General features: G+C 43.8%; 1 protein-coding gene across 1 annotated transcript in view; it reads right to left on the bottom strand.

Annotated features, from left to right (window-relative positions):
* Nucleotides 1-18,885, bottom strand: part of EPHB1 (EPH receptor B1) — a 644,782-nt gene that overhangs the window by 125,924 nt on the left and 499,973 nt on the right. The window contains exons 6-7 of the mRNA XM_049870453.1: nt 16,596-16,720; nt 1,823-1,985 (exon numbers count right to left, since the gene is read on the bottom strand). Of these exons, the coding sequence (XP_049726410.1) occupies nt 1,823-1,985; nt 16,596-16,720 (288 nt within the window). The remainder of the gene's footprint in view (nt 1-1,822; nt 1,986-16,595; nt 16,721-18,885) is intronic.

Genomic DNA, 18,885 nt, shown 5'->3' on the forward strand with positions numbered 1-18,885 from the left:
GCACACTGTTGCTAAGAACTGCCTGGGACCACAGTGGCTCTGCCCCACTTGGAGGTCACCTGTCCAAAACGTGGGCACTGACCACTGGTCAACTTTCAGACTCACCTTTGTGCTACAGACATGGCCTGCAGCCTCAGTGAGTGTAATTACTACCTACATGTGAACCTCAGTCGTTAAGATGAATACTCCCTAATCTGGCCACTTCCCAGAACTCTCTTACATCTATCCTCTCTTGGGTTTACACAGCTTAACTGCCAAATGTAAAAGGAATAGCCTTCTTGGGATGAATTCGTTACTCCTTGATTTGTCTAGCAGAATTGCCAAGAGACCAGTGCTTAGAGCACGTTGCGTTTTCGGCTTTTAATCCTGTATACCTCCTGATGCCAAAGTGCCCATAAATCCAGACGGTAAGTGAGGTGCAAAGAGGGGGCAGAGTCCTCCAGGAGAAGACATCCTGCATTCTTTTCACTAGTAGCATTATTAATTAATCTGCATAAACTGGCTCACCTTCCTATCCCATCTCACCATCCCAAAAATACAAGCAAAATTCAGTTAAAATCAACTCAAAATGGCTTGCAAACTCCAATCCTTCAAGGCTCAGATAGGCACAACATGAGAGCAACCAGGTATGAACCACCAGGAAGTGTGGACACCATGCGGGGCAGCTGGCGCTTAGCCCAGTGTAAGGTCCTCACACCAGAAAGCCCACCATTCTGGTCCCTCTAACACTTTTCATAAAAAGATGGGTATTCTGATTTTGATACGAAATTATCTGATTATCACGTTTCTAATTAATTTAAAAATTGTTTAAAAATAGAATGTCAGGTAATATAAAAACTCAGTCCCTATCTAGCACCCAGTCTGAGAGCGCTGGCCTAAAATAAAATGCTGTGTAAGGTCAGAATGTTTTCTATGTAACGTAGCTAGTAAAGGAAAAATTAAAGGCTTTCAACTTAGGGGATTAGGAATAGACTGAATGGCATTTGGAAAACTATCAGGAAACAGTTTATAGACAGATAGACAGGCAGACAGTCAGACAGACAGGTAGATAGATGGATATATGAACACACAAACTATAGTAAATTGCTAGCTAAAGGGAAGAGTGAGTGAACACAGACAGACACACCTATGCATAATGATAAGACAAAAGGAAAATCAGATTTTCCTAACTATTAAAGGAATGGACTCAAAGGACTGAGGGAGACAGTCATAATAAATAATAAAGCTCAAAAGTAGAAGTATTTTTGGTGACAGACTTTCTGGCCTTGGGAAAAGTCTAGAAACAGTAGCTGCTCTCCTGGAGACACCTGAGCAGGACCTACTTAGCAACCTGTAAAGTTGCTTCAAAGATTCTGAGATCCTGGGTGCATGAGACTGCCACACACCAAATTTTGTCTCTTGGTTTCCTCCCTGGAGACCTAGGCTCATGGAATTAGCCAGTGAGCTCAGATCCCAGGCCCCAAGAATGGAGGGGTAAGGTGAGAGTAAGGGAAACAGTCTGGGTATCTGGACCCTGATACAGAGGGAGAGGGCATGCCCTGAGAATATGTTCGGGTCTTATTGCTATACAAATACATGGACCCCATGTGGTGGCCTTGTGCAGACAGCCAACAAAGGCAAACCCCAGTAGATATTGGGAAAGAGATATGCCAGACCTCGAACAGATGCCACGTATGGCCCTACTGGGGGGCAAAGTCCAAAGAGGGAGTTCTAGTGGAATCTAATTACAAGTGGGCACTTTGGGTGTTAGTGTGGCTTCGCCAGGGCTTCTCCGATGCCCCTGATGCCCTGCCCTGTGCCCCTGCCTATGACTGCTCCTTACCGTCTGTCAGAGTCTGGAAGCACATCTTGCCGCTGAACTTGCCGTAGCCAGCCACAGTGCGGGCGCGCACTTGCACCACGTACACCATGCCCGGCCGCAGGCCATCAATCCGTGCAGTGTTGGTCTGGCTCCTGGCCATGGAGGAGTTGAACTCGTTGTGTTCCTTCAAAAGAGCAGGGGCAGAAGGGATCACTGGCCCACTCCTGAGTGCTGCCCGCCAGCCCACTCTGCACTGGAGCACCCAGGCCTGGTCAATCCTCAGTCCCTGAAGACCTGCTAGAAGTTGTCACAGTCCTAGGCCATCCCTCTTACTGGGGAGAGAGTCTGGTCTAGGTTAAGGGAATGCAGAATGAGCTCTGGTCCATGGGGTGGCTGTGCTCTAAAGAGATGGGTCTGGAGAAATGGCTGAGCTCTCAGGGCCTGGCAGGGGCTCAGAGTCATGTTCTTTGTCCTCATTGTTCAGAGGTAGAATAACACAGCACATCCAACTTTGTGAAATCCTTGCAAAATCTGCCCTCTTCCTGTCTCTCCTTGTCTCCCCTCTGCTGAGCCCTCCTTCTTCTCCTCATTCAAGATGCCCCCGGTCACTCCTCACAATGGCTGTTCTACATCACTTCTCAAGTCCCTTCAAGTCCTCTCTGGCCAATGGCTTTGCTGTCACCCTTCTGAAGATGCTAAGGCTTTTTTGGACTAGCACTTTTGCACCTGCCTTCACCCTTGCCTGCATCTCTCTGGGTGTCAATCTCAGGCTCCCTCTCCGCCAGCATCCAGGGAGGACATGTTCCTTCTCTCTGGAGAGCAAGCCCTGCTTCCTTATCCCTCCCACCTACTCAGGAGGCCAGGCCCACCTCCTGTCTGCCCTACTCTCTCTCTAGCACCTTCTGGCCCGCTCCCTACTGGCCCTGCCATCTGTTCAAGTGTGTCTCTGGTATGCACACATTTTTCTCATTTCTTATCCTCCGACTCTTTCCACCATGAGTGCTCTTAGCGGGTCTCCTACTCTCTTTGCTGCCAATCTTATCAAACATGCGGTTTGTGTTTGGAATTTTATAGCCTCCCATCTTTTCTGCTCTCCCCGTACCAAACTTCTTTTCTAAGACAGTTTCTGACCTTCCCTAAAACTGTTATCAGGCAAAGGCAAAACTCCTAAATATAAGTTTATAGGCTTAATGAAGTCAATTCCAACCCCCTCACCTACCCCCCCCCCCCCCCACCAATCAACTGCCTTGCTGCCTTTCTGGGAACCACACCTCATGCCCACCAGCCCTTTGCTTAGGGTGTTTTCTGAGTCTCAAATGCCTCTCTCCCTCTAGGTTTCTTAAGGCTACATCTTATAAGACCTCCTCTACCAGGATGGCCTCCTTCACCACTTCAGCCCATGGGAATCTATCTCTTCATTGTTGTCCATCATTATGTCTCACCCTCAGTCCCTTCTTATACACCAGTCTAGTCTATAATCATTTTCATTCATCTTTTCTCTACATAGACTCTGGGTCAGTGCCAAGTGTGCGGAAACAAAAGTTTAGAGTCTGGGCCTGTTCTTGTCTGCACCATGAATCCTATAGAAAAATGGGGGCACCAGCAGAAATCAAGAGCTTATTAGGTCACTGAGAGGGAGGCCCCCAAGTTCCATGTGCAGATCTGGGGTACTGTGATGACTTCTTAGGCACTACGGTTCAAGAAGCACGGTGACACATGAGGGGAAAGCTGGATGACAAGAGGTCTGTAAGCCATATCTCCAGTCAAATGATGGAAGAAACTTGGGGAGGTGAGCCAGGAGAAATAATACAATAAGAAATTGTTGTTAGGTGCTGTCAAGTAGATTCTAACTCATAGCAACCCCATGTGACAGAGTAGAACTTTCCCACAGGGTTTTCCAAGCTGTAATCTTTACAGGGGCAGATCACCAGGTCTTTCTCCCTTTGAGCCGCTGGGTGGATTTGAATCACTAACCTGTCTGTTAGCAGCCGAGCACTTAGTAGTTGCACCACCAGGGCTTCTTGATAAGAAATTACCATTGTCTTAAAATGTGTAAAAGTCTGAGGTGTATTTATTCATCCATTCCTTCAGGGAGACACATTTATGATATACCTAAGACCAAATGGGATGTCAGAAGAGACTCTGAAACTTGCTCTTAAGCATAGAATAGCTTAAGCAAAGGAAGAAATGATGAAGTAAAAGAGCCTAATAGAAGATTTCAAAGAGCGGCTGGAGAAGACAAAGTATTATAATGACATGTGCAAAGACCTGGAGTTAGAAAGCCTAAAGGGCAGTCAGTATTTCTCAAGCTGAAAGAACTGAAGAAAAAACTTAAGCCTCGAGCTGCAATATGGAAGGATTCTATGGGGGAAAAAATTGAACGAAGCAGGAAGTATCCAAAGAAGATAGAAGGAGTACACAGAGTCACTCTGCCAAAAAGAACTGGTCGATGTTCAGCCATTTCAGGAGGTAGCATATAATCAAGAACCGATGATATTGAAGGAAGAAGTTCTCGCTGCATTGAAGGCATTGGTGAAAAACAAGGCTCCAGGAACTGATGGAATACCAATTAAGGTGTTCCAATGAATGGATGTAGCGCTAGAGGTGCTCACTCATCTATGTCAAGAAATTTGGAGGACAGCTGCCTGGCCAAATGACTGGAACAGATCCATATTTGTGGCCATTCCAAAGAAAGGCGACCCAAAAGAAAGTGGAAATTATCGAACAATACCATTAATATCACACACAAGTAAAATTATGCTGAAAATCATTCAAACTCATTCTGAGAGGGAATAGTCACAAATTCAAGCCAGATTCCGAAGTGGATGTGGAATGAGGGATATCATTGCTGATGTCAGATGGATCTTGGCTGAAAGCAGAGAATACCAGAAAGATGTTTATGCAAAGGCATAGTTAGTGGCTGTGGATCATAACAAATTATGGATAACATTGTGGAACACCTAACTGTCCTCATGAGGAAACTGTACTTAGACCAAGAGGCAGTTGTTCAAACAGAACAAGGGGTTAGTTACTCCATGGTTTAAAATCAGGAAAGGTGGCTGTTAGAGTTGTATGCTTTTACCATACTTAATCAATCTGTGTGCTGAACAAATAATCCCAGAAGCTGGACGATATGAAGAAGAACACAACATCAGGACTGGAGGAAGACTCATTAACAACCTGCAGTATGCAGATGACTACAACCTTGCATGCTGAAAGTGAAAAGGACTTGAAGCACTTACTGGTGAAGATCATAGACTTGAACCTTCTGTACGGATTACATCTAAACATAAAGAAAACAAAAATCCTCACAACTGGACCAATAAGCAACATCATGATAAATGGAAAAAAGATTGACTTTGTCAAGGATTTCATTTTACTTGGATCCATAATCAACACCCATGGAAGCAGCAGGCAAGAAATCAAACGACTTACTGCATTGGATAAATCTGCTGCAAAAGACCTCTTTAAAGTGTTGAAAAAGCAAAGATGTCACTTTGAGGACTAAGGTGTGCCTGACCCAAGCCATGGTATTTTCAATTGCCTCATACGTGTGGGAAAGCTGGGCAATGAATAAGGAAGACTGAAGGATTGACACCTTTGAATTATGGTGTTGGAAAAGAATATTGAATATAGCATGGACTACCAGAAGAATGAACAAATCTGTCTTGGAAGCAGTACAGCTTGGATGCTCCTTGGAAGTGAGGATGGAGAGACTTCTCTCATGTACTTTGGATATGTTATCAGGAAGGACCAGTCCCTGGAAGAGGATATCATGTTTGGTAAACAAGTAGAGGGTCAGCAAAAAAGAGGAAGACCCTCAGTGAGATGGACTGACATGGTAGCTGCAACAATGGGTTCAAGCATAACAAAGGTTGTGAGGATGGTGCAGGACTGGGCAGTGTTTCGTTCTGTTGTACACAGGGCCACTGTGAGTTGGAAACAACTTGATTGATGACACCTAAGAACAACAACACAACCATGTGCTGGACACATGGTGTGAAGGCATGGGGCATGATCTCTCCCCTCTGGGGATACAACACTTTGTGGGGTGAACTGGAAAATAAACAAATAATGGCAGCAGTGTTGACTGAGTGACTTGGCAGAAGACAGCTGAGGGAAGCACTGCAGAGAGCCACCCAGCCCAGACTAGGGCAGGAGGGCACAGGGAGAGGGTGACATGACTTGGATTATGAAAGGAATCAGCCACATAGATGAGTGAGTGGAGTGAGAACTGAATAAAACATGCAAAAGCAAGGTCTAAAGGGACTCAGGAGGAGGAGAGATAGAGCCAACATGGTGCTATAGACAGAAGCACCACAATGTCCCTCTAGAGCAAAGACCCAAAAAACTAAGAAAAACAGATATAATCATCAATCCTGGAACCCTAAGTGTCAAGTGAAGGGATAAAGAACTCAACCAAGCACCGAATGGAATAAGAAACAGAGAACAGAGAACAAGGAGAGTTATGGAGTGCAGGGTTCCTACCAGATAATGGAGCACAGATTTGCCATCTTGGACGTCAGCCATCAAGAATGGTGGACAGGGATTACGGGAAGGCAACTTCATGGAGCTTCCAACAGGAGACAGAGCACCCAGTAACCAGGAATACATGCTTTTCCACCTCCACCTTCCCTCTACACAGCCTCCGCCTCTTTCCAATGGGCCAACGGTCACTTGGCTGGAGAGACAGCAGCTCTTGCTGCACAGGTTTGCCCTGCCCCTATGGCCAGCCCCTTCAGTACCATTTTTTTGTGTGTGGTTTTTTCAGCTTTTTTGTTTCTTTCTTTCCCCTCTCTCTCACTTCCTTCCTTTCCTTTCTCCTGTCCAGCTAGCACTATGTGCTGTCTCCAACCCTTCTTGACAGGCTGTGCCATGTTGCTCAGCTACAGAGCCCCTGACACATGGCTTCGTAAGTCCGTGCCACCCTACCAGCAGGCTCCCTTAGCGCCATTTCTTTTTCCTTCTTTTATTGGTTTCTTATCTCTCTCCTTTTCTTTCCTTTTTCCCACTCACCTAGCCGCAGGTGCCATCTCTGCCCCTTCTTTATGGACTGTGCCACACAGTTCAACTAGAGAGCCACAGCACACAGCCTCCCTGGACCTGCGCCACATTCCTCCTTTGGTGCATTCATTTTTTCTTTTTTGTTGTTGTTATTTCTTCTCTCTCTCCTTCCTTTCGTTTCTCCCACCCACTGAGCCCTGTGTTCCACCACCCTTCTCAATGAGCTGTGCTATACACTGCTTGGCTAGACAGTCTTTGGCACACAGCCTCCCCAAGTCTGCGCTACCCCCACAGGCTGGCCCCCTTAGTGCCGCATTTTTTATTTTTCTTTATCTTTCCCTGTCTCCCTTTTTCTTCTCCTTCCCATCTAGGCCCTGTTCTGCCTCTTCCCATTCCTGATGGGCTTTGCTGTGTTGCTTGGTGAGATAGACATCAGCTCGCTCCCACCTCAGTTCCACCCCACCCCCTAACAGCTGGCTCCCTCAGCACCATACTTTTTTTTTTTCTTCTATCTCTTTCCCGTCTTTCCTTTCCTTTCTCCAGCCTGCCTACCCCATGTGCCACCCATACCCCTTCTTGACAGGCAAAGCGGCACTGCTTGGCTAGAGAGCCACTGGTACACGGCCTTGTCAGGCCTGCCTTGCCCCCACCTGCTGAATTCCATTGCCCTGTCACTTTACTCACTTTTTCTTTTTTAGCCTTCACTTTAAAAAATGTTTTTGCTTCTATTTCTCTCTGTTCTTTCTCTCACCCTTTTAGCTCCACATATCACATCCTCTCCCTTCCCTCCTGCCTATCTTCACCATGCATAAGGCACTGCAGCCCTGAATGGCACAGTTGTGGATGATTGAACCCAGCCCTGCACTGCCCTCTAGTCCTGCACTCTCAGCTCCAGTACATGACATGAATGACCCATCCCTACTCCTCCCCCTCCACTAGAGGTGGCCTGCTGCACCACAGCTGAGCAACTGGCCCTGCCCAACTGGAAAAGGTGATAAGAAGTATTGTACTCACAGATAAGCAAGCAACAAAGCACGCCCGGCCCGCCTGCTCAAACATAATCAAATAAAACAAAGAAGCAGGACGAAACAAATCTACAACAATAAATGAAGAAAATAATTCCTGAATGTTCCAAAGAGGGCAGACAATATCAAAAAATATATTTAAAAAAAAAAAAAAAGGACAAGATGGCTCCAGAAAGTGCCCAAAATAAAACAGATGACCTTCTGGTAGAAGAAAAGGCAGTGGAACTACCTGATAGGGAATTTAAAACTCTAATATTCAGGGCTCTCCAAGAGATGAAGGAAAACACAGACAAAAATAAAGAAAAAATAGGTGAAATCATGGAAAATACAGACAAAACAATGAAAGAATTTAGGAAAATAATACAGGGCCAAAATGTCAAAATAAATAAACAACTAGAAATCACACAAAAACAGCAATTAGAAATCATAAAGATAAAGAACAAGATTTCAGAAATGGACAGTGAAATAGGTTTTAGGAGCAAATTTGAAAAAAATTGAAGGCAGAATCAGTGAAATTGAAGACAAATCCTTGGATACCACTTCATTTGTGGAAAAATCAGAGAAAAGAATGAAGAAAAATGAAGAAACCCTAAGAACGATGTGGGATACAAACAAAAGCAAAAATTTGCATGTGATTGGAGTTCCAGAACAGAGGGAGAAAATGGAAAACACAGAGAGGATCACTGAAGATTTGCTGACAGAAAGCTTCCCTAATATCAGGCAAAGACACCACACAAAAAAGAAAATTACAGGCCAATATCTCTCATGAATATAGATGCAAAAATTCTCAACAAAATTCTAACTAATAAAATTCAGCATCATATCAAAAAAATAATACATCCCAACCAAGTGGGATTCATACCAGGTATTTTTTTTTTTTTTTATGCCAGGATGGTTCAATATTAAAAAATCAATCAACGTACTCCTCCACATAAATAAACAAAACAGAAGAATCACATGATCATCTCAATCGATGCAGAAAGGCATTCAAAAAGTCCAACACCCATTCCTGATAAAAACTCTCAATCAAATAGGTACAGAAGGGAAATTCCTCAACATAATAAAGGGCATCTATACAAAACCAACAGCCAACATCATTCTTAATGGAAGGAGACTGAAAACTGTCCCCTTGAGAACAGGAACAAGACAAGGATGCCCTTTATCTCCACTCCTACATTGGGCTGGAAGCCCTAGCTAGAGCAACAATGCAAGGAAAAGAAATAAAGGGCACACAAATTGGTAAGAAAGAAATAAAACTGTCCCTATTTGCAGATGATATGATACTATACATAGACAACCCAAAAGGCTCCAGGCAAAAACTACTGGAGCTAATAGAAAGATTCAGCAGAGTAGCAAGATAAACATACAAATATCAGTTGGATTCCTATACATCAATAAAGAGAATGATGAAAAGAAAATCAGGAAAGCAATACCATTTATAATAGCTCCTATAAAAATAAAATATTTAGGAATAAATCTAACCAGGAATGTAAAAGACCTATGTAAAGAAAACTACAAAACACAAATGCAAGAAACCAAAACAGATCTATGTAAATGGAAAAACATACCATGCTTATGGATCGGTAAACTCCACATCGTGAAACTCAATTCTACCCAAAGCAATCTACAAATGCAATGCAAATCCGATCCAAATACCAACAGCATTCCTTAACGAAATGGAAAAACTTATCATTAACTTTATATGGAAAGGGAAGAGACCCCAGACAAGTAAAACACTACTGAAGAAGAAGAATAAAATAGGAGGACTCGCACTACCTGACCTCAGAACCTACTATACAGTTACTGTAGTCAGTACAGCCTGGTACCAGTGCGATGACAGACGCATTGACCAATGGAACAGAATTGAGAACCCAGATGTAAATCCCTCCACCTACAGTCACATGATCTTCCATAAAGGCCCAAAGTCCAATAAATGGGGAAAAGACAGTCTTTTTAACAATGGTACTGGCAAAACTAGATGTCCATCTGCAAAAAAAATGAGACAGGACTCACACCACACACAAAAACTAATTCAAAATGGATCAAAGGCCTACATATAAAACCAAAAACTATAAAGAGCATAGAAGAAAAAATAGGATTGATGCTAGAGGCCCTAATACATGGCATAAAGAGGCTACAAACCATAAATAACTATACACAAACATCAGAAGATAAGCTAGATAACTGGGATCTTCTAAAAATTAAACATCCTCATGAAAAGACTTCACAAAAAGAGTAAAAAGAGAATGTACAGACTAGGAAAAAAAATTTGGCTATGACAAATTCAACAAAGTCCTAATCTCTGAAATCTATAGGAAAATCCAATACCTCTACAACAGAAAGACAAATAATCCAATTAAAAATGGACAAAGGATATGAGCCGACACTTCACCAAAGAAGGCATTCAAGCGGCTAACAGATACAGGAGGAAATGCTCGTGATCACTAGCCATTAGCAAAACTACAATGAGATAGCACCTCACCCTAGTATTACCAGTATGAATCAAAATGACCGAAAATAACAAATGTTGGAGGGGAAACTGGGGCAAGGGAGAACGAAGAAAACCAAAGACATAAGTGAAAGACTAGACCAAAGGACTAATGGGGCACAGCTAACACAGCCTCCTCCAGACTGAGTCCAGCAGTACTAGATGGTGCCTGGCTACCACCACTGACCGCTCTGACTGGGATCACAGTAGAGGGTCCTGGACAGAGCTGAAGATAAATGTAGAACAAAATTCTAACTCACAAAAAAAGAGCAGACTTACTGGCCTGAGAGACAGTGGAGAAATATCGAGAGTCTGGCCCCCAGACACCCTTCTAACTCAGCACTGAAGTCACTTCTGAGGTTCACCCTTCAACCAAAGATAAGACAGGCCCATAAAACAAAATGAGACTAAATGGGCACACCAACCCAGGGGTAAGGACGAGAAGCCAGGAGGGGACAGGAAAGCTGATAATGGGGAACCCAAGGTTCAGAAGGGGAGATCGTTGCCACATCGTGGAGTTGGCAACCAATGTCACAAAACAATATGTGTATTAATTGCTTAACGAGAAACTAACTTGCTTTGTACAGCTTCATCTAAAGCACAATAAAAAAATTAATGATAAAAGGACTCAGGCAAGTGATTAGACACATGTTGAGTGTGGGTGGCACCGGGGGCGATGATCAATGACTCTGAAGAGTTGTAAGGGACCACAGGTTTGAGGCCAGCTCCACTGACAGCTGAAAGTTACAAAGAGGCCCAAACTCACCCTAATGGAAGGGGATACCTACCCACCTCTGAAAGAGGCTGCTCTGTCCATTATTTGATTTTTTGATCTGTTTAACAGATGATGTCTTCCCTCTCCTCAATGAGGGATTCTGCAGAAAGAAGGCTGTCTACTATATAGGCGGTGCCATCTAGAACACTGGTCATTACTGTTTCGACACCCAGGAGAGAGATGTGAGATCTCAAACTATGAAAATCTCCTGCCCACCTTGCTGATAAAGATAAAACCCTATTCTGTAAATTCAGCTGGCTTTACTGGACTCTGACAGAATCATGCACTGCTCGAATTAAGTGAAGCACTGGATGGGCAGCTTTTTTACAGAAAAAAGTGTTTTGATGTATTGGTATTTGGATTGCGAGGATAAGACATTAACCCATAATCACTTTAGAGTCTACACTTTCTTCAAGGAGTTTAGTGATTAAAATGAGCATGAGTCCTGGTGACCCACACATTCATTAATCAACTCTGGGAAAATGAGTGGGAGCAATGGACAAGGTTGTGCCCCCTCTCTTTTTTTTTTTTTTTTGTCGTTTATGACTGATTTCATAAGTGTTTGGAAGAGAGAGGATGCAGCTATCTTGAGGGCGGAGACCACATATCTCTTATTTCTCCATCCCTAACATGCAGCACAGGGCTGGAACCACCTGGGTGCTCAAGAAGTCAGTGCTACATGAATGAATAAACAGCACACTTCAATCCAGTTATTTGAATCAATCGATTGAACACAAGGTATTGCCAAGCTCTGAAAGAGTTTCCATGAGAAAATGATCCTAAAATTTGAAGGGTAAAAACTCCCATGGCCTAAACCAGTCTGTCCTAGCCCAAACAGTTATTATGAAGAGCGAGTAAGTGTCTAAGCACTTAATCATCTAGACAGCTCAGAGCAGATGTAGATGCTCCTCCCATGGTTTGCCTACAAGCACTGACACCAGGAGTGAAAAGTGCTACAAGACAGTAAACAAGAGAGAATGATGAATGGAAACATATTAAAATGGGGAAGGAGATGAACATGGTAGAGACTCTGGGAGTGTCATCAGCTCGATGGCATATGAGCTCTCTATTAATGAGCTGTTGGAGGAGGCTAAAGTATCATTGATTCTATTCACAGAGCTGAAATTGAAAGGCATCCCAAGAACAAATGGAGAAGATGGTGTGGGGCATTTTTTCAGTGGTCGGCAAAAGCTAATGTCCATGAGCCAGACACCTGTTTTTGTAAATAAAGTTTTATTGGAACACAGCCATGCCTGCCCATTTAGATATTGTCTCTGACTGCTTTCATAATGTAATAGCAGGGTTGACCAGCTGCTACAGAAACTGCATGACCAAAAGCCTAAAATATTCATTATCTGGCCCTTTACTGAAAAAGCTTGTCAATTCCTGGCTTAGATGAAGGGGCTGGGGCATCTCTGGGAGAGAGGAAGTGACACAGGACAGAGGGATGGTGGGTTTAGATTTTTTGGCCTGATTCCAGGGCAGCTGCTGGGCTGAGTTTTATTGGTGTTGGTATCTTCTAAAGACCAGGATTCTATGGCATGTGAAGTAAGTGGGCTAATAAGGTTACAGATCGTTGTGGTCACAAGCACTGAGATTTAAAATTCAGACGCAATCGCTTGTTTTAGGGGCCACAGAAATTTTGAGATCCTCAGCATCAAAGGTGATTGCAACCACTTCCGTATTGAGCTCAGAAGGTTCTACCCTTGAAACATAATAGAAAGCCTACAGTCATGGTTCTGTGATGCCCTGCCTCTGATCTGTGTCATCACAGGTAAGTAATTTAATCTTTCTATGACTTGATTCCATTATCTATAAATTGGGTACACCAGGCTTTCTTTTTTCTTTTAAGCATTAGAGCTAATATATCTGTGTATCTGGCACATAATCGGTACTGAATATATGGTGAGTTATTATCATTTGGTTATTATATCAAAACATTTCACAGGCTGATGCCTTTTTCTTTAGTCATATTAGAAATGGTCAAGCAATGTAATGGATTTTAGAGCCAAGCACTTCATAAAAGAAGAAGAGTTCTAAAGTAACATACCAAATGGTAACCAAGGCTTCAGCAAAGGCTCTTCTGTGTTCCCAAAACAAGCATTCTATCCTCTAGAGTGGGGACAATGATATGCTTCACTGAGGTGTGGAAGCTGCCTCAGGCACTGAGCTGCTGTGCATGTGTGTCTGTTAATAATTAGTATAAATTACTGAGAAGTAGGGAGGTGACTTAAAACAGGAGAATTAGCTTCTTTCATAGCATCAGAAGTGGAGGTTAATCACAGTTTTTCAGGGGAGGAGGTTTGAAAGTAAAGAGAAAGGCAGTGGAGCAGCTGGGATGGGAAGCAAGGGGTCAAGGTATAGGCAGGAGCTGCATGGCTTTGGTCCTGAGCATATTATTAAGCCCTTCGCTCCTGTCCCAGCTGCCTACTGACAGGACTGCCCTTGGCACAATAGATAAGGAGGAGAAGCAGGTGGTCTCATGCATCCAGCCCTTTCTCAACATTGCCACTTGCTTCAGGGCAAAGAACTCAGGCTAGTTTCCTAACTCAGTGACCTTGGGCAAGTGGTTTGTTAAACTTTGTAGGTAAGTTTCCTTAGTCATACCAATGATACTAACATTTGCCACACTGGGTTGTGAGGGGAAAGTTAGATAATGTTTATGAAGTCCAAGCCATTCAATAGGTGCACACTAGGGAAAAATCATTATTATTTTTCAGAGATGAATTATTATTTCAACAGGGCTAAAAGTTCATGTATGTGTGAAAAGGGAGGATGGGTAGAACCTTGCTGAAGACTCTGACAGCACATCATATACTGGCCACACATGATGCTGTATGGAACCCTTAGTCAACTTTGGTAACAAAATGAGACCTTCTGGTCAATTGGTCCAAACGGATATGGTGCCTCAGTCAAAACATTTTGGTAAGTCAAAACTTATTAACTGACAAAAATATCTAGCGTATGTTGTTGGTAGGCACTGTGGAGTTGATTCCGACTCCTAGTGATTCCATGTGACAGAGCAGAACTGCCCATAGGGTCTTCTTGGCCATAATCTTTACAGGAGCAGATGGCCAGGTCTTTCTCCCACAGAATTGCTGGGTGGGTTTGAGCCACCAACCTTTCAGTTAGCAGCCAAGTACTTAACCATTGAACAACCAGGGCCTCAAATTCAAAGTCAAATGGATGTGTAATCAACTCAACAGAAATAGGATTTGGGTTCTTATGAATCAAGGTAGTTTAAATTACCCCCAAATTCACTTACTTTTCTGAATTACTGTCTAAAAAAACCCTGTGTTCTCTAAATATTAGAGAACTATGCCTGGTCCTCCACCTGGCTTTCACATTCAGCCACAGTGGCTAAGGGCACTCCTCCTCACAAACCAAATTGGGGATCCACCTTGCCCTCTGCTTTCGGAGAGGCAAATTGCTGTCATTTTACACATGTGAGAACTGCAACCCAGAGTGGTTAAATAATTTGACCATGACTGCATCGCATTAGAACATAGGAATCCTGCTTCCCAATGCAGTCTTGGTCCACTATTCAACATTGTCTTTGTCCTTGGTCCTCTTCTTATTTCCACTGACCCACTGATGATCTCATCTAGGCTCATGGCTTTCCATGCCGTCTATATGCTGACAACGCTCAAATGGACATCTCCAACCCAGTTCTCTCTCCTTCTCTCCAGATGTGTATGTCTACCTGCCTACTTCACATCTCCACCCCTTACAGACATTTTAGACATAGAACTGAACTCTCTAGAAACATGCTCTGCCCACAACTGACCCCTTTTCAATCAACAGTGGCTACACCCTTCTAGTGGCTCAAGTCATAAACCCCTGACACCCAAAATCCAACCTGTTGGAAATCCTGTTGGTTCTACCTTTAGTTTATATACGTGGAAATTTATTAATTTTTGCTGGCCATCTGATTCAAACTGCCATCATCCTTGGCTTAGATGATTGTAGATACAGCAGGTCTATTTTCAAAAGAGCATCCTGACTGATCATTTTAAAATATAAGTCAGATCATGACCCTTCTGTGCTCCTAACCCTTCTATGGCTTCCCATCTCAGTGGAAAAGCTCAAGTACTCAAGGCCCAAATCACTTCCCCTCTTACCTCTCTCACCTCTACTTCTCCATTGCTTGTCTCACGTCAGTCATGCTCATATCCTTCCTGCTGCATGAATCATCAATTTTGATACTGCCTCAGGGTCTTTGCATAGGCTGTTGCCTCTCCCTCCCCCAGGTATCTACTTCACAACAGCCTCACCTCCCTCAGGCCTTTACTCAGATCTTACCTCCTCAAAGAGGCTTAACTTCACCATTCTATTTAATTCTATAACTTGGTCCTCCTCCAGACTTGACATTCTTGATCCCATTTACCTTGTTCTGCTTTTTCTTTTTTTCCTTTACATTAATCATCTTTTAACATATGATTTCCTTACTTACTGTCTGTCTTCCTGTGTTGGAAAGTAAGGCCCTTAAGAGCAGAGATATTCTGATCTGATCACTAATACACCCAGAATAAACAACAACAAAAAAATTCATCACCATCAAGTCAATTTTGACTTATAGCAACCCTATAAGACAACAGAACTGCCCCAAGTTTCCAAGGAGTGCCTAGTGGATTTGAACTGCCTACCTTTTGGTTAGTAGCCATAGCTCTTAACCACCATGTGGAATAGTACCTGACAAAGAGTAAGTAGGCACTCAATAAATATTTGCTGAAAAAAATAAATGAGTGAATCGTGTGTTTTTACAAATAATGTGTTGGGTCAGTATAGAAAGCACTGTCTTTTCCTGAGATTTTGCAAATGCTTCAGTCCACCATGGTGGGAGGGAGGCTCTCCTTCCCCCACAGAGAGACCAAGGACCAACTCCAGAGGGTCCCCTTTCCTTTTTCTTGGCAGTACATGCCCTGCCGGAGCCCCCAGCAACAGCTGCTAAAAAGCAGTCAAGGATGATAATATATAAATTTCTATTTCTACTAATTTTTATCTCATCCTTTTAAATTTCCATTTACATGTTTTCTAACATGTTTCATTTACATGTTTTCTAACCTCCATAAATTTATTAGTGCAGTAGTATGTGCATACATAGAATTTGTAAAACTTACACTGGAGATACATGATCAAAAAGTTTGAGAACCACCTAAGTACAAAGCCACAAAATCTTTTGAAGATTTAGGGGCCACCTGGCAGTTCTGTAGTGTCTGCAATAGCATAGCAAACCTGTGAAGAGGAAAATGAGTTTGTTTCTGCCCATGCCATCCCAGTGAGCTGTTCAGACAGCAGGGCAGAGGGTTGGAAGTTTCTTTCCTCAGTCAGTGCAGAAAGTGTGTGGGCTGAGGCTTTTGCAGGGATCCCCTGGCCTCCATCACCACATCCCCCTCCCTCAAGAATTCCTCCACCCTGCCTCCTTATAGCCTCAGCTTCCCATCACCCATGGAACAGTAGCTGGCCCTGGGTCTTGCAAACTTGCAAGGGGAGCTGGCTCACCTTCTCATAGTATCGGATCTCATAGTCAAGGATGATGCCGTTGGGCTGCTCCGGCTGGGGCCAGGACAGGGTGATGCTCCTCATGGTGGCACTGACTTGGTGCATGATGGGAACAGTGGAAGGGGCTGTGGAGAGAGGAAGAAACAGGGAAGATAAACAGGCTCCTGATTACATGACAAGTGCCATCTTTTGGAGACAGGCAGGGAGAGAAATGCCACTGGGTTTGAACCCTGCCCTTTCTTCTTCAGCAGAGCCTGATCTGTAGAACTTCTCTTGGGTCTTGCAGAATAAGCGGAGTTTGGATAAAAAAGGAGAGATAAGGTGATAATTCAGGAGAAGAGAATGTGGGAGAGGGCAGGGGTGAGGATGGGCATGGTGTTTTCATAAGCAGGGAAGAAAATGGCTTGACCAAAACAAGGATTGGCTGGACAAATCAAAGGAAAACAACGTGGCCTGGGGAAGCCAGAGACAATTAGGGAGGTAATGACAACCAGGACAAGGAGACTAGGCATTGCACAGTAGGAAAACAGGAGCAATGGAATGTTTTTGAGCAGGAGTAGAGCAAGATAAAAAGGTGTAGAAAGAATCTCAGTCTTGAGGTAATGTGCTGAGACACAGCAGAGAAGAGAAACTGGAGGCAAGGGATGACAGCCAGAGAGTGGAAGTGATCACTGCAGAATTATTATGCAATATGAAGGAATGTTCTAGCAAAAATCGCTTTCTGAAACTCCATGCAAGATTTTACTGTACTCCAAAAGGAAGAGAAGAATATCTCTTAAGAAGACATGAAAGCAGACCAACAACAGAGGTACTGTCAAGAGTTTTCCACATGAGGACATTTGAAACAAGGAGCTCGCAAATGAAGAAATGATACAGAAACCAAACATTTGGAAACAGGATAATAATTCCAAAATCTGCAAAATGATTCCAAAATCTGTTAGGAAATAATACTGTTTATTTCCCAGTTCAACATTTACCACATGGTATAAGTAAAATGAAAACAGTCTGGAAATAATAAATGAGGGCTGTCTTTCTAGGGGAAGAGGTGGGTAATGAATGAGGCTTCAGTATGTGCTCTGCTCAGGCTGTTCCATTCAGTCCTGGCACTTCTGCAGTGATGAAGTTTGTTTCCTCACTTGAACTCCACTTCACAAGGGTTTCTCTGGGAACTGTGGAAGAGTGACATTTACTATCCTCAATTTAACAGATTCTCCTCCAAAATCTGGACCTTAAATTACAGAGTACTCTTCCGGGTGGCAGGGGCCCTGGTCACTACCTTCTCCACCATTCATTGAGCTCTCAGTGAGTACCTACTGTGTGTTGGCCACTGTGCCTGGGGGTGGCGATGCAGAGCATTTGTTCTCAAGCTGCTCACAGCCCAGGGGTGCCAACAGAGAGAGCCCAGTGTGAGAAGTGCTGAGCTGAGGACTTAGAACCAGTGTCCACCTGAGACTTGGAGGACAAGTTAGCATAGTTCCCATCTGAGAGCTGGTGTTGACCATGAAAATGAGCCTCTCAGATCCACTCCTGGGAGTGTAACTGACTAAGGTCCTCAGCTGCTTGGCTCTGAGATCCATTATTTTGTTCACACAGAAGTCATCTTCCCACAGGCTGCTCTCAGCCAACGACTAAGCTTGGCAGGGACACTATGAGGGCTCCTTTGATGGGCAACTTCGGTTCAAGGACTCCCCACTGCCCTCACCAATGCTTTCTTGGACAGCACAACAGTCTAAGTCTCTTCCTACCCAATCCACCTTCCTCCCCTTCCTGTGGCCCAATCCTCTCTCAGCCTCTTCTGACTCCCACCCCATCTTCCCTCACGTAAGTCTCTCACACAGCAAATCCCGTCTTGGTGTCTTGCAAGACTGAAGGGGGAGCTGGCTTACCTCATAGTACTGGATCATAGCTTTCTTGGAGAACTTGAATTAATCCAGTCCTAAATCCTCCCCCCCCCTAAAATTTCCCTCTCGAAGATTCACTGTCCAGCTCCTCCAGTGTTGGGAGGCTCCCTGTCTCTGGGCACTGCTGCTCCATACTTGGGTACTACTCACCACTTCTGTACATCTTCCTTATCCTAACCTAAAATTTGTCTTCTTCCACTAGGTAGGTCTACCCTGAATTGTTCCTGCTAAAAAGAATGGCCAATTACTATGAACATTACTCCCATGAAATGCTGCTACCCAAGGTGGCTCATTTCCAAAGAGGACCCATGTTACCTACATCCATCTTTAGGTGTGAGACCCAGAGGTGAATCCAATTCTTTCTCTGCCCTTTGAGCAGCAAAGATTGG

This window comes from Elephas maximus, chromosome 26 (genome assembly GCF_024166365.1).
Source record: "Elephas maximus indicus isolate mEleMax1 chromosome 26, mEleMax1 primary haplotype, whole genome shotgun sequence".
Classification (NCBI taxonomy): Eukaryota; Metazoa; Chordata; class Mammalia; order Proboscidea; family Elephantidae; genus Elephas; species Elephas maximus.